At 35.3% G+C, this 14,213-nt stretch overlaps 1 protein-coding gene across 3 annotated transcripts in view; it reads left to right on the top strand.

Moving 5' to 3' along the window:
• LOC131078011 (uncharacterized) overlaps nucleotides 1–14,213 on the top strand; it is a 265,096-nt gene that overhangs the window by 101,354 nt on the left and 149,529 nt on the right. For all 3 annotated transcript variants that reach the window (XM_058015649.2, XM_058015645.2, XM_058015641.2), the window contains exons 6-8: nucleotides 11–201; nucleotides 322–382; nucleotides 948–1,022. In XM_058015649.2, the coding sequence (XP_057871632.2) occupies nucleotides 11–201; nucleotides 322–382; nucleotides 948–1,022 (327 nt within the window). The remainder of the gene's footprint in view (nucleotides 1–10; nucleotides 202–321; nucleotides 383–947; nucleotides 1,023–14,213) is intronic.

The following is a 14,213-nucleotide window of genomic DNA, read 5'->3' as shown; positions in this document are numbered from 1 at the left end:
GCATGTGCAGGTAAGGTCACACATGCCATCTTCCTTGATTCCTTTATTGCCTTCTTTGAATAAGGACATCATGGTCCTTTTGGATTCAATAGCTGTTGATAAGGACATGGCAGAGTCTGGAGAGTCAAAGCTGAAAGTAGGGAAACGATGTTTGCAGATATTCTGTACATTGGTAACTCGCCACAGGAAACACACAGACAAGTACAACTCTTGAGCCTTGTTTAAGAGGCACTGTAACATGTATCTTTTCAGAGTATTAGACATAAGTTTCTTGCTACATTTGTATTGTGTAAGATAATTTTTCATGTGATCATTTTGCAGATTTATGCCAGGGATGGTAACATTAGTGCTTAAAATTGTCAAGCAGAAGCCACTAACTGACGTAAGTTTCATGCTGTGCTGGCATCAAGGAAGCATTTAATATAGATTATCCAAAAAAAAATTAAAAATCATAAGCTATTTTCATATTTGTTATTTGCACTCCAAATAAGCATGTAAATAAATAATAAACCTGTTGCATAAAGGTAAAGGTGATTTGTAGGGTACCACCCAAGTGTGACACCAGTTTGGTATGTGAGACCCAATTTTTTATTATTCATCAGCATGGTGCTATTTTTGTTTAAAATAAAATACAATATCTTTCTCTATATTTAGATGAAATTTCAATTTTAAGTTGTGGGTGTCGCCATATCTCCAAGGATTAGGTTTGGCTTCTTAGAATCTAGTTGGTGATTATGCACAAGGCTTTGTTTCTTGTTGGTTGTTTTCCATGCTAGATGCGTTTTGTGTACATTTATCCTAAGATATTCAATCTTTAGTTTTTGGTGCATACTCAAGTATGTAAATTGCATTCAGTTTAATATCAGTGTAAATTTAATGTATTTTATTTTTTCCCAGATGATTTATATTGTTGACAGATTCAAAATCCTGTTTGTTCTTTTCCCCAGAAATTTCATTCCTTGCGGGAGCGCATCATTTCATTAGCATTTGATCTGATTTCACATGTTCTTGAAACTGGTCCTGTGAGTATTCTTAAACAGTTTTATAAATTGGCAAGAATTTCAAGGAATTTTATTTAAATATGTGTTTTTGAAGACTAGAAAAATATATTTTTTGAACTGAGTAGTATAAGGTTCAATGTACATAGATATTGTGGGCTGGTCATTGGCCTTAGGTGTTTGGAATGGAGTCTTCTGCATATAATCTTTCTTGAGACATTTTGTTTGTGGTTTTTCCAAAGTTTCCTAGCATCAGTTACCATCATTTAGCAATGAGTTATCTTCTATGTTTATTGTTTTCTAATAAGGCATGTATGAAGCCCACTGAATAAATGGATTATCTATACACCCACATGTCTATGATTCTGATGTGGTCACTATCTTGTAGGCTCTAATTTACATGATGCATAGGCGAAAGTGTTGTTTCTGTGATAAATGGTTAGAATATTTAATATAATGGTCATAAATGCAAGTCATATACCTATATTATAAAAGTACATTGACATATAATAAGTTGACTCAAAAACTACATAGTTGAATCCTGATAGCAATATCATAATTTGACTTGCTGCGGAAAATGTCTCCTACATATCAATTGATGAGCTAAAGGGGCTCTATAATGAACGGTTCATAAGGCACAACACTTGCTGAAGGAATTGCAAATGGGGTTGCAAGCTAAGTGGGTTTAACCTTGGAGGAAACTTCGTGGTTAAGCGCGCTTGAGTTGGAGTAATATTGGGATGGGTGACATCACAGGAAGGCCCAACGCTTCACCTCTATGAGCATCACCTAAATGCAATGAGTGCTAAGTGGACCATTCATTCTCATGAGAGATGGGTTCTTGTGAATCACTACTCATGAGACATGGGTCAATGAGTTTGACTCATAAACTACACAGTTGAATCCTGATAGCAATATCATAATTTGATTTTTTGTGGAAAATATCTTCTATTTATCAATAGAATAAGTTCCCTAGAAATACATGTTCTTTTTAAAATCCCCAAAGGCTTCTTGTTTCCCCATTTCCAATAGTCAGAGACGGCTACGAAATGTTTTTTGGCTTCCCCAAATCATTTTTTCGTACAACAATACTAGTAGGGGGATCTTTCAATGTTTTTAAAATGTACCCCAATTTTCTAGTCAATTTAGGAAATCTTATAATCATAATTGCTAGAAGTTCCAAAGTTGTTGGGGATGCCATTGGGGACGGTGGGCCATCTCTTGACAGTTTCCGAGATGTCTTTTCACCCCCATTGATGTTTCCTTAATGTTCTTGATCAATTTTATTGGACAACCATACCTGGTAAGGAAAACAAGTAGTGGGATATTTTGGAAGTGCCCTTCATGTTGTTCAGGACACGGTTATACTGAGAGAGGGGGGGGGGGGAATAATATAACAAACTTTTTATTTTTAAACTTAATATTATAAGCATATAACTTTATCTCAAAACATATTCATTGCATACTGACTTTTACATGAGATCTAACTATTACGAGCACTAATAGAACACAAGATATATATGTGGAAATCTTTATGGGAGAAAACCACGGCAAATAGCTTCCTTATATACAAAAAACTCTTTTATACAAATTTGTAGGCATCAACCCACTAGAGGCACCAACCCCTCATTTTGTTTGTGAGGCGCTTTCCCACTAGAGGCACCAACTCCTCGTTCTATTTGTGAGACACTTTCCCACTAGAGGTACCAACCCCTCATTCTAATTCATGAGCACCAACTCACTAGAAGGACCAACCCCTCCATCAGTTAGAGGCACCAACCCCCCATTCAAATTCAACCTTTTAACAGATGATGGATGATCCTATTATTCACAAATTCGTTATCGATCTCGTCTTCAAATTGTCATAATCTCCTTCTCAAATCTGCTATAACTTGGTCATAAATCTGCCAGAAAAAGCTGATCATAATATCTTTATAATTTCTTTAATATGCTGCATAAATCTCTTATGATCTTTCACAAATCTTCATGTATTCTTGCTATCAATTTTTGTTCACAAATCTGCCATTTGTCTTCTCATACTTATTTCTCTTGAATACTACTTTTATTTCTGACATAATTCTTATTTCACACACACCACACACTATTCATTTCAGTCTTTATTTATATCTGCCCTTTCATCAAAAGGCATATCTCTTCACAACTGAAGAGTCATATCCAACCACAACTACCTTTTTTAATCGCACCTCTGCTCTTTTCAAATAATAAAAAATTTACACCAAACAAATCACACCTTATCAAAGAACATCTCTTTACCAAATATGTACTTTATTATTTGTTCTTAACAACCATATAATTTGAATAATAAGTAATCAGACTAAACGCTTTACCAAATCGTTGTAGTTTGAATGTACAAATCACTCATCTAGTACCATCTGCAAGTCTATTGCCCAGTCATCTTCTGATTACTGTTATGGCTCACACAAGGATTTGGTTGATGATTGCTTATATATACTTTATTGCCATATTCCAATATGATCATCTTCTTCATTTCTCCATGATTCCATATAATTGGATGAACTCTTCATAGCTGCTATATGTTTTCACCAAATAATTTAACTTCCACTCTCGGTCCAATTTCTTTGATATCAATGATAATAACCTCATTCAATTGCTTTCACTGCAATGACAATAATTTCCATTTGGATTGTGTATTAAGTTCTTTGATATAAATCACAACTATCCAATTCCTTAACAACTAATGACATTCTCACCTTTGACATTAATCATAATATTTGAACGATATTACATTAAGTGTCCTTGACATCAATGACAATATTTCCAACAATCTCCCCCTTTGTCATTGATGGCAATGTAAATTTTTTAACTCTCCCCTTTTCTATATCTCTCTCCCGTTGACATCAATGGCAAAGGGATGGTCATCAAACTTCTGCCCATGAATGGACCATTAGAAACACCTGTTTTGCAAACTAACATTAAATACATAATAATACACTTCTCCCCTTGCCGGAGATTCTCTATTTCTCCCCCTACCAAGGATTCTTTAATGCTCCCCCTTTCTCTAATACTACTCTTTTCATTTCTTGATGCTTTGTATCTTGATTTGCTTAGGTGACATACTTCCTCTATCTTTTTGAGTTCCACAAGTTAGGAACTTAGCTATCCACCACTTGCTTATGTATCTTCTTTACCCATGGCTAGTAGATGAGGATCATCTTTTGATATCTTTGTTAGAGTCTTAATATCTTCACGATTTCTGATTGCCACATCAAAATGTTTGTCCTTTTGCTCTTTGCTATCCTCTTGTATGGGGGTTTCTTCTTTTGTGACGTGCTCTCAAATGATAACTCCTTATTCTTGATTCTTCAAAGCCTTCAATTTATTGCATGGGTTAAGAGAATGCAATGATTTCACTATCCAAGATTTGGAATATGCATGCACCAATTCATTACTTCCCTTGTTGCTAATGTAATTCTGAAGTGGATTCTTCTCTTTATGCTTTAAACTTCATTTGAATATTCCTTGCATGATTCTTTTGACATCAATGCAATCATTCTACCTTTGTTGTAATTCTCCTCCTTACATCTATGATGAAGGAATACTCATATATCCACTTCTTCGATGGTATCATTGCATTAATAGGAACTCCTTTAATGTAAAGTTGAATATAAGCACAATCATTTCCACTATCAATTTGTTTTGCCCAATGTAGATACCAATTCATTATTCTTCCTTGATACGATAAGTAGATTCCTCTCTTCAATTTTTATTGGTTCTATCTTCAAGACATCTGTAATGCCCCCTCTTTCCTAGACGATCACTCAAGATGCGAGATTTGCCTATAACCCATCTCCGTAGGCAAATCCAGTGGATAGGAGATGTTGTGCCTGGCATGGGAGAACTTTACATGCTAGAGATTGGCTTTTGGATGCTTATTTAATGAGTAAATAATGTTATTTTCTTGGCTAAGTCACTTTTTGCTAAAATATTAAATCTCTTTTGCTTGAAATAGCAAAATATCATTAAAGTGACTATTTATGGCAAGTTGTGGAATTCATAAAGTAACTTTATAATTTTAAGTTATAAGGTTAAAAGCAAGGTTGCATGGGTACGGGGGTACTCGGAGACGTTGGAGACCGGTACCGGTACCGGTATGCCTATTTTTTCAAAATAGGAGACGGGGGTACTTGGAGACGCCAATTTTTTTTAAAATACAAATTAATAATTTATAGAAAATCTGAAAATATAATGACATTGAACTTTCAAAACAAGAATTAACATTCACTTTGAAGTTTAAGTACACAAATGTGAAATGAGTCAAATCAAAATGTCATACAAATGTTTGAAAATGGGTCTCATGTCGGTGGTTTTTGCTTCTGCCCATGCATCGCGACAAACTTTTTGACTTTTGCGCATATATTTAGGGTGGAGGCGGCAGGGTTCGTTGACGTGGAGTCTCCTATGTGTAGAGACGTCTCCTGATAGGTCTCCGGTACGGGAGACGTGTACCAGTCTCTGGTATGCGTTCTAGGGGGGTTGGGTACGGGTACCCATGCAACACAGGTTAAAAGAAGAAAATTAGTTAAATTATAAAGTAACTTTATAATGTTCAATTATAAAGTAACTTTATAATGTTCAATTATAAAGTTAAATAAAGTTACTTTATTACCTCAACTTGGATGCCACCTAGGGATGGGCACTACAATTGGACTTGAAAGCCAAATTAAATGTGGCTAATTAGGGCGTTGGAATCCAAAGTAAGAAAGGGATTTTATAAAAGAGAATTCATTATCTTATTTGCTCACGTTGATGATTATTTTTCAGAATTCGTTTTCAGAGCAGCTTTGCTAGGTATTTTCTAGAGGACGAAAACCCATGGAGAATTGTGAATTGGACGAAAACCCAGTTCACCATTGAGGGGAATTTACATAGGGTTTCCATTTGTGCTTCAATTGGATGAATTTCTAGCAGGTTTTACAGGTTTTTCTTTCAGTAATAAGCATCAATGATCTGGTGTATTAGATCAGGCAAATCCTTCAATAAATTAAGCCTCCAGGAGTTCGATTGGTCACTGTTTGGTTGAATTTTCTGCAAGTGCTTCAAGGGAAATTGGTTTCAGCAGCTACTAGGAGTTCTAGACGTAGATTTAGAGGGTTTGGAGGCATATTATCTCAGCCGTACTTTTCCTAGGGACAGTTGTACCCTAACACATGCTGGCCGTACCATTTTGCAGCCAATTTAGTGCTCTATCAGGCTGTACCACTCAGGAAGGGTGTGGGAAATTGTGTAGACCTCTTGACCAGCATTCATCAGCAGTGACTTCGTGATTCCACCAGGCATTAGGGGTCAATTGTGATTCAAATTTTTTGTTCGAGGAAATTCAGTTAAATTCGATAATCTTGCTTGGAGGTTAGGCGTGGGACTTAGCATTCCTATTGTTTCATTCAATATTTGTTTTTGATAATTATAGTTGATGCAAATAAAGACAGTTGGAGCCATTTTTACCAGTTGGATGCTCTTATATTGTTAACCACATTGAATTCATCAATAAAAATCCTTCTCTTGTTAAGCATTGGACTCCGGATATGCAAATCTTGTTCTTGGCAATTCAATTCCTATAATTCTGAAAAATTATATTTGCTGTTCTTAAAAATCAGAATTCAAAAATTTATATCAGTCATTTATATTTTCACCAATTGGGTTCAAAGCATTTATATTTATGTTAAAACTTGTTTCAAACATTGGCATCAAAACTCAAACAAAAACTTGAAACTATCCTGTAAACTTCCAATCAGCAAATGTCAGAATCAGAAAAAGTTAAACTTAGATTGGTTGGGGATCTTTCAACATCAACTTGTCTTAATCATTTCATTTTTCTCTCCATGGGGGTAAAAGATACTATCATACTTAAACTCCCCTTGAAATTCTGCTTCTCCTTATGAACTAGGAGATATTACTTGTGCATGGTGTGCATAGTGTATAATCCTAGATTCATCTTCCTTACTTTTTTTATTATCTTGGTCTATTTTCTTTCTCCATACCAAAGTATGTTTTGCTTTTTGTTTCATGCTGTCATTTATCTTGTACTCTTTATGTGATTTTACAAAATCATATCTACAATGTCTCACTATGTGCCCATAGTTATTGCATCTATAGCATTCAACCTTGTACAATGAGGGAGTAAAAAAGTTGTAATTTCTATTATTGTTCCATGTAGAATTCCTTTAGTGAGTTCTACAATTTATTGCTTTTTGACCAAAGAGTTTGCTTCTAAAACAATAACAAATGAATTTACTCTTGTTCCTATTATGAATGTGTCTAGGAGGGAGTTCCCTTTTGAACCTGTCCTTATTGTCCTTTGGAGGATTGCTTGAATTCCATGGGACTTGACTCTTCTTGATTTCTTCATCTTTGATAGGCTTTGTCACAACTTCAACATATTTTTCTGCTTCCTTTTTTGATTTTTTAGATGATTCTCCCATTTTGCTTCTTTCTCCTTTGATGGGACTTTTGAGTGCATCAACATAGCTCTTTGACTTCTATCCATAACCCAGCCATGTTTTGTTAGATGATGATCTCTGGTTGCCAATAATATCTTCCAAGATTTTGGAGCTTTTCTGAATAAAATTTTTATGGCTGTTTTCTACAATTCACTTCTTAGAGAAGCTACTTGTAATGTCCCTACTAGTTAGAGACCACTGCCCTGCAAAACAGATTGTTAGAATACAACAATTATATATATATATATAACTAATCTAGTTGCAATTAAACTTCAATTACTTAATTAACACTAATTTCAATTCTTATTTTATACAAAAGGATACGAGTGCAGTACTGGGGCATGTCCTTAGGCGGTTGTGAAGCTCGCCTTCTTGGAACCCATCTTGGTTCCAAGCCATACCAGGAAATCGAAGGTTAATTCGATTCCTGTCTTGGATGTAATTTCTTACACCCAAGCCATACCAAGGAAGAGCATCAGATATGATCAATTCCTTGCCTTGGATGCTGCATCTCATCATCCAAGTCTACTAGAGAGGATCAACCAGATCCGTCTCTTCTTGGATGAACTTTGTCAACCAAGCCATAACATATATGCATATAGATATTCAGTATATACTGCCTACTAGGGATTATCATAATCCCTCCATTAGGCTAAGGGAATTTCCTCCCTATGGCCTCCATCATATAATCATATTTTATATTACGTTTTACAATTCATTATTATTTTCCATTCCATAATTTATGTCTACATTTACATATTCTTTAATCCTTTTTATTGATCCTAGATATACATAAATATTCTACATGGGTGCCTATATTAATTGCCACATACATATAAGCTAAGTCACCGCGTTTGAATTCGTGTTCGAATTCGGCAACCATGAAATTCGGATGAAGTTCGGAAAGGGCAAAAAAATTCGGAAAAAAAATTCGGCATTAAATTCGCCTTATATAATTTTATTTTTTTAAAAAATATAAGTAATATTTCAAATAACTTATCAAATAGTTTAAAATGCAACATTCAGATACAATGAGCTAAGATGCAAAATTCAGATACCATAAGAAACATTTGAAATCACAATAATAACGATTGCTGATAAGGTTTTTGTAAAAAAGATACAATCAAAAGTCGAGACTTAAGAACTTCAAAAAGGCTACAAGTCATCAAGAGTGTGAAGAAGTCTTCTAGTCAAAAAGGTACAATCAAAAGACAAGATTATAGAACGTCAAAAAAGTTCCAAGTCATCAAGAGCACAAGGCTGAGCTACTGTAGCATCATCATCGGTATCACTGCCCAATTCATCATCCAAAAAGTCAGGCTCATCTTCAACTTCGACTGCTATGTCTTCCGAAGTTTGTTGTTGTGAAGAAGATGTGGAAACATTTGCTGATTTGTTCATGAACAATTTTAGATTGCTGCGAATGTAGACAAGATCTCCCAGCTTTCCGGACAGCAACTTATTCTTCTTTTTGGAATGGATGTGGTCAAAGCAACTCCAATTCCTCTCACAAGCTGATGAACTTGCTCCCTGACTCAAAATTCGAATGGCAAAGCGCTGTAGTTCAGGAGTATGTGCTCCATAGCTCATCCACCATCTATACGTAGAAACCTCAGCTCACAACATATCTTCTTGGGCTGCTTCTATTCCAAACAACCCTTCTCCTCTCTTGTATTTCCAGCACTGGTCTCTAATTAGAGTTGAAGTTGTTCGATTTTGTTCAAACTTGCTAATGGCTTCATAAAGCCCTGACATAATTTCAGAATCACTTTGTCTATCAATACGAAATAACTTAGGCTCCAAACAGCAAGCTGCTGCATGCAAAGGTGTGTGCATCATTTTCCATCTGGCATCAACTATCTCCCATATCTCCATGTACTCTGCTTCTACATTATTGAGTGCTCTCTGAATAGATTCCTTACAATGGTCCATGTTTTCATAAAGCATGCCAAGGCAAGGAGTGTCACCATCCACCATGCGAAGAACATCAACAATTGGCCCACATATATTCAAAACCTTTGCTCCACTTTCCCAAAAGCTAGTGTTTAAAATGATTTGCTCTATGTTCTTTCCCTTGGCACTTTTAGAAAGCATTGAACTTTCCCACTCATTGGAACAAATCACTGATCTCAAAGCTGCTTTCTCTTCAATCACTCTTTTCAAAGTGATATAAAATGAAGCAAACCTTGTGTCACAAGGCCTCAACAACTCCCTGGTTGCATGTTGCCTGTACAAGCTCAATGTGAGGCGATGATTTCTAATAAAATTTGCAACTGCTCTTCCTCGATGAATTGCTTCATGTATCCATGGGAATTTGGCCATGTCATGAAGCAACAAATCACATTATTATCCTGAGATCCGCTTTCATGGTCTATAGTTACGCCATCACCTCTACTCATGATTCTTCCGAGACATTCTTTTTTTATTCATGTCGACATAATGATATAGCCGAGAGTTGTATTTAACTAATAATCTCGAACTCATTTATATTATATTTTATTATTATATATATATATTTATTTTTATTATTTTTTTTCCTCTTTTGTATTTTAATTGTATTATTATTTATTATTGAATATATAAATTATGTTGATAATATATAATATTTAAATCATATTCATAAACAATATTTAATTAATGAATTTTAAATAATCATTCATTGGTAATTATTATATTAATTAATAATAATAATTTCTTCATTTGGGGTCTCTCTCTTTCTCTCCGTATATATATAACGATCCAGGAGGGGACATGACACTACTTGAGATTCAAGTTGACTACAAGTTCCTTCCTTTTCCTTCAATTTTGACCTCATCTCTTCTTCTATTGTCTTTGCTTCATCAATTTGAATTTTCAATTTCTTGATCTCCTTTTCTGCTTCTTCAAAAGATTTGGTCTTAGTGCATTCTTCTTGAAACAGGTGCTTGTATTTTAGAACCTTGTTCCTAAGTCTCTCTATTTCATCTATGGCAAGGTAGAGCTCCTCTTCAAATCTATCTTCATCATCACTTTCAAGATTCATGTCATTACTCTCATCAAATTGTTTTGTCTCCTCTTCTTTACTCATAATATGGCATTCATCTTCTATCCCTTCAAAACTTGTACTAGGCGCTTTGTTAGCACTATCTTTCTTGGTATTTTTTCCTTTATTGCTATTTTTCTTCCCCATAGTGTTCTCTTGATCCACCTTCAAGTCGTTAGACTTTTCGAAGGAATCTTGATCCACCTTCAAGTCGTTAGACTTTTTCGAAGGAACCCGCTCTGATATCAATTGTTGAGAACATGGTTATACTAAGAGCGGGGGTGGGTGGGGGGAATGTGGGGAGTGGGGTGAATCAATATAACAAACTTTGGCTTTTTCAACTTAATATTATAAGCATATAACTTTAACTCAAAACATATTCATTGCATACCAACTTAATATTATAACTTTCTCTCAATGGAAGCTAGACTCATCCATGATTTCAATGGGTACAATTCACCCACCTAATAAATTTTATTACCTAAAATCAAGACAGTTTTCTGAAATTGTATTGGAGAGGGGTCTGCTTTGTCAAAAATCAGTCGGTTTTTTAAAAACAGCATAATGTTTGCATATGGTGGTCAAAATTGGCTTATGACCACATGTTTGTTAATGTAACAAAGCTTCTAAGACCACCTACTTGAGTGAATTTTGTCCAAACATTAAAAACAATCACAACATTCAATATACAAGGTTCCTTTGGTTCATGTTTATGGGTTAAGCTATTGTGATTGAACTACGGTACCCAATGCCTAATACAACTGCAACCATAGTTAAAAAAAATTGACTAGTATTTGTTAGAATTTTCTATCAGCGAGTAATCACAACAATAACTTGCTGATGAGTTTTTGCTAAAAATCATAGCTGTTTTTTTTTACAAAAAAACTCGTGATAAAATGAATAAAAGTTGTTGACTCATGTCTAGAAAAATGAAATATCCCCTTTGGATTTCGCTCCAAATTTTCACCTTTTCCAATCGAGATATTTTGTCAAATAGTTTGCTAGCAAGGAGGTTATGGTTTTTAGATTACAGTAAGATAATGTTTATTGCAGGATTAAAGAAATGTTGACCTATGATACATGGGGACACGCCCCATAAGTAATTTGCCCAAGTCCCTGTACCGGGGATGTTCCGGGTATGGGGGACACCTTGGGGACGTTTCCTAGGCATCCCCAATCTTCATCATTATTTCAAGGAGTGCCCCCATCCCTAGGACAGCCAAGGGACGCCTGGACGACCCTCAACTGTCCTAGGGACAGCCAGCCGTCCCCTTTTTTCAAGCTGATTTTTTCAATAAAGAAAAACAGCAATTTTTTTAAATTTTTTATATGTTTTTCCTTTATAAGTGGACCCCATGCCTTCCCAACCCTAAAATGAAACGTAAAAGTTGTTTTCAAAGCCATGTGAGCTCAGTTTTACATTCCAAAAAAAATGCAGCAAAGAGGAAAGCGAAGAAACAAAGAGGAGGGTTTGAATTTAGTAAGGGTTCTAAATAGCCAGAAAGGCGACATTACGAGATGTAACTCGACATGGAGGTGTAATCGGTAGTGTGTTTGAATGGATTTCATGGCTACTTACCCTGCAGTACTGATGTTTCCATAACGGTCATCACTCAAATCATTGTTCCAGACTTGTCTACTTTCATATCAGAGTATGAAGGGGGTTGGAGTGATATTTTGGAGCTGATTAGTGGTGCTTTGTATGTTAAAGGTTTATGATCACCCTTGGGAGGTGGTTCTACTTGTTAGAAGTGCTTGGAGGTGTTTTCAGAAGCTTTTAAACTATTGTGAAAACCATTTCAGAAATATTGATAGGGGGGGCGAATCAGTATTTCAATAACTTTTACTATAAATTAAGTCAATTGAAAAGAGCTGAACAAATAATTACGAAGAGGACACAAAAATTATCTTGTGGAAAACCCTTTTGGGTAAAAAACCATGGCATCAAGAGCTTTCATTAAAACAAATGGGCACCAATCTGAATTATATTGGAGAGCACCAACTCTGTATGATTGAAGCATCAACTCCAATCAGCTAAGTCACCAACCTCAGTCTTGTCATAAATATAAAAGAGTATTGTGAAGCAACTCATACAACTCAATCAGATAGTACATTAAATGCAGACTTCAACTCATGTGTAAGAGATTCAACACTGTAATTTATACCACTTTGCTCGAGAGTTGCCAACATATGCAAAATCTTCAAGCATTGATGTTCAGATGAGACAGCTATCAGCCATACAAGTCACAAATTACAACACACAAACGTGCTCTTCAACGTATGAGGTTATTCCTATTCATTTCTCCACACAAATTGCTCCTTGGATTTTCATTTAGACCTTTTACCTCATACAATATCTATATTATATCATCTGAAGATACATTTAAAAATAGCAGTTGAAAGCCATAAGAACCCTCTTCAGTTCTGATTTTCAGCAAATGTGTATCAACAGAGAAGTGATTCTTCAAAAGAAAGTATCCACCCACAGATAATACTACAGTTCAAAAGCATGCCGTAAAGCCCATACATGACCATCTTCAGCAAAAATCTTACGCTACACATCACCAAACTTCATGAGCCTACTACCATCAAGTTTTCACCTGAAACTTCATCATTATAACCTGCAAATTCTGAACAGCCATGATCGTGTTTAAAATAATGAATACTTGTTCATACGTTTTCCTTCAAGAGATAAAAAAATATATCAAGGCACAAAACAGTCTACAGGGAGTTCGAATAAGCATGCCACAACACAAAATGACTTTGCCAAAGATGAAAAAACAGACAAATAAGACGCACACCCAAGCTTTCACCATATTCGGACTTCTCACATCATCACAAAAAAAACGTTTTTGTGAAGTCTGTTCAAAGGCTTTTTCAACATGTATGTCATTGTTTTAGAAAAAAGATGCTCTCTTTTTCGATTTGTTTATAAACCAGCAACAATCCCTGTGTTTATACTTCCTGAACCAAACTGCACCACACAGCCTCTGACAAAGAAAAAGAAAATATTTTCTTTGTAATCAAACAAATTTGCTGAAAACGATATCATACAAAAATTCGCCACCAAAAAGAAACGGCAGTCTGAAGTTCAACACGGTGCCAACAAATATGTATCCATAAAAAAACGTATGCTAAAGTCCAAAAATGTTAGAACCGATACCAACACAATTAATGAACATTCAGAGAGAAAGCTGTAAGCAGGTGCGAATGTTTTTGAACCAATATATTTCCAATGAAGCATGTAAGCACTTTGACAAACCTTTTAAATAAGAGCAGACTCCGATCTTTTTAAAAAGTCAAAAGCTGATATGGCAAAGAATCTGATAGAGTAGTCTGATTAGACATATTAGCTGATGTAGACACACACGCAGCCAAGAAGCTCAAACACTCAAGTAGATAGCTCAATCGAATAGGACATCAATGACAAAAAATTCAACAGATTGTATGGTCCCATATGCTTTGTATCAACTTCAGTTGCGTTATTGCAGACTTGTAACTCACGGTTTGCTTGCTTATTGGAGAGTGTTGGAGGTTGATAAATGTTGTTACAGACCTGCTACATGCTCAGATTTATATATCAGACCTTTTCACATCCATTTGCCCATTTACAAGCTGTTGTTGGAGGTGTTTTCGGAGGTGCAACTTTATCAATGTTATCATATGAATATCTGAAATTTCCCTATATTTTATCATATGAATGTCTGAAATTTC

Source organism: Cryptomeria japonica, chromosome 6 (genome assembly GCF_030272615.1).
Source record: "Cryptomeria japonica chromosome 6, Sugi_1.0, whole genome shotgun sequence".
Lineage (NCBI taxonomy): Eukaryota > Viridiplantae > Streptophyta > Pinopsida > Cupressales > Cupressaceae > Cryptomeria > Cryptomeria japonica.
The sequence above is the reverse complement of the archived record's forward strand: the minus strand, read 5'-3'. Positions and strand labels throughout refer to the sequence as shown.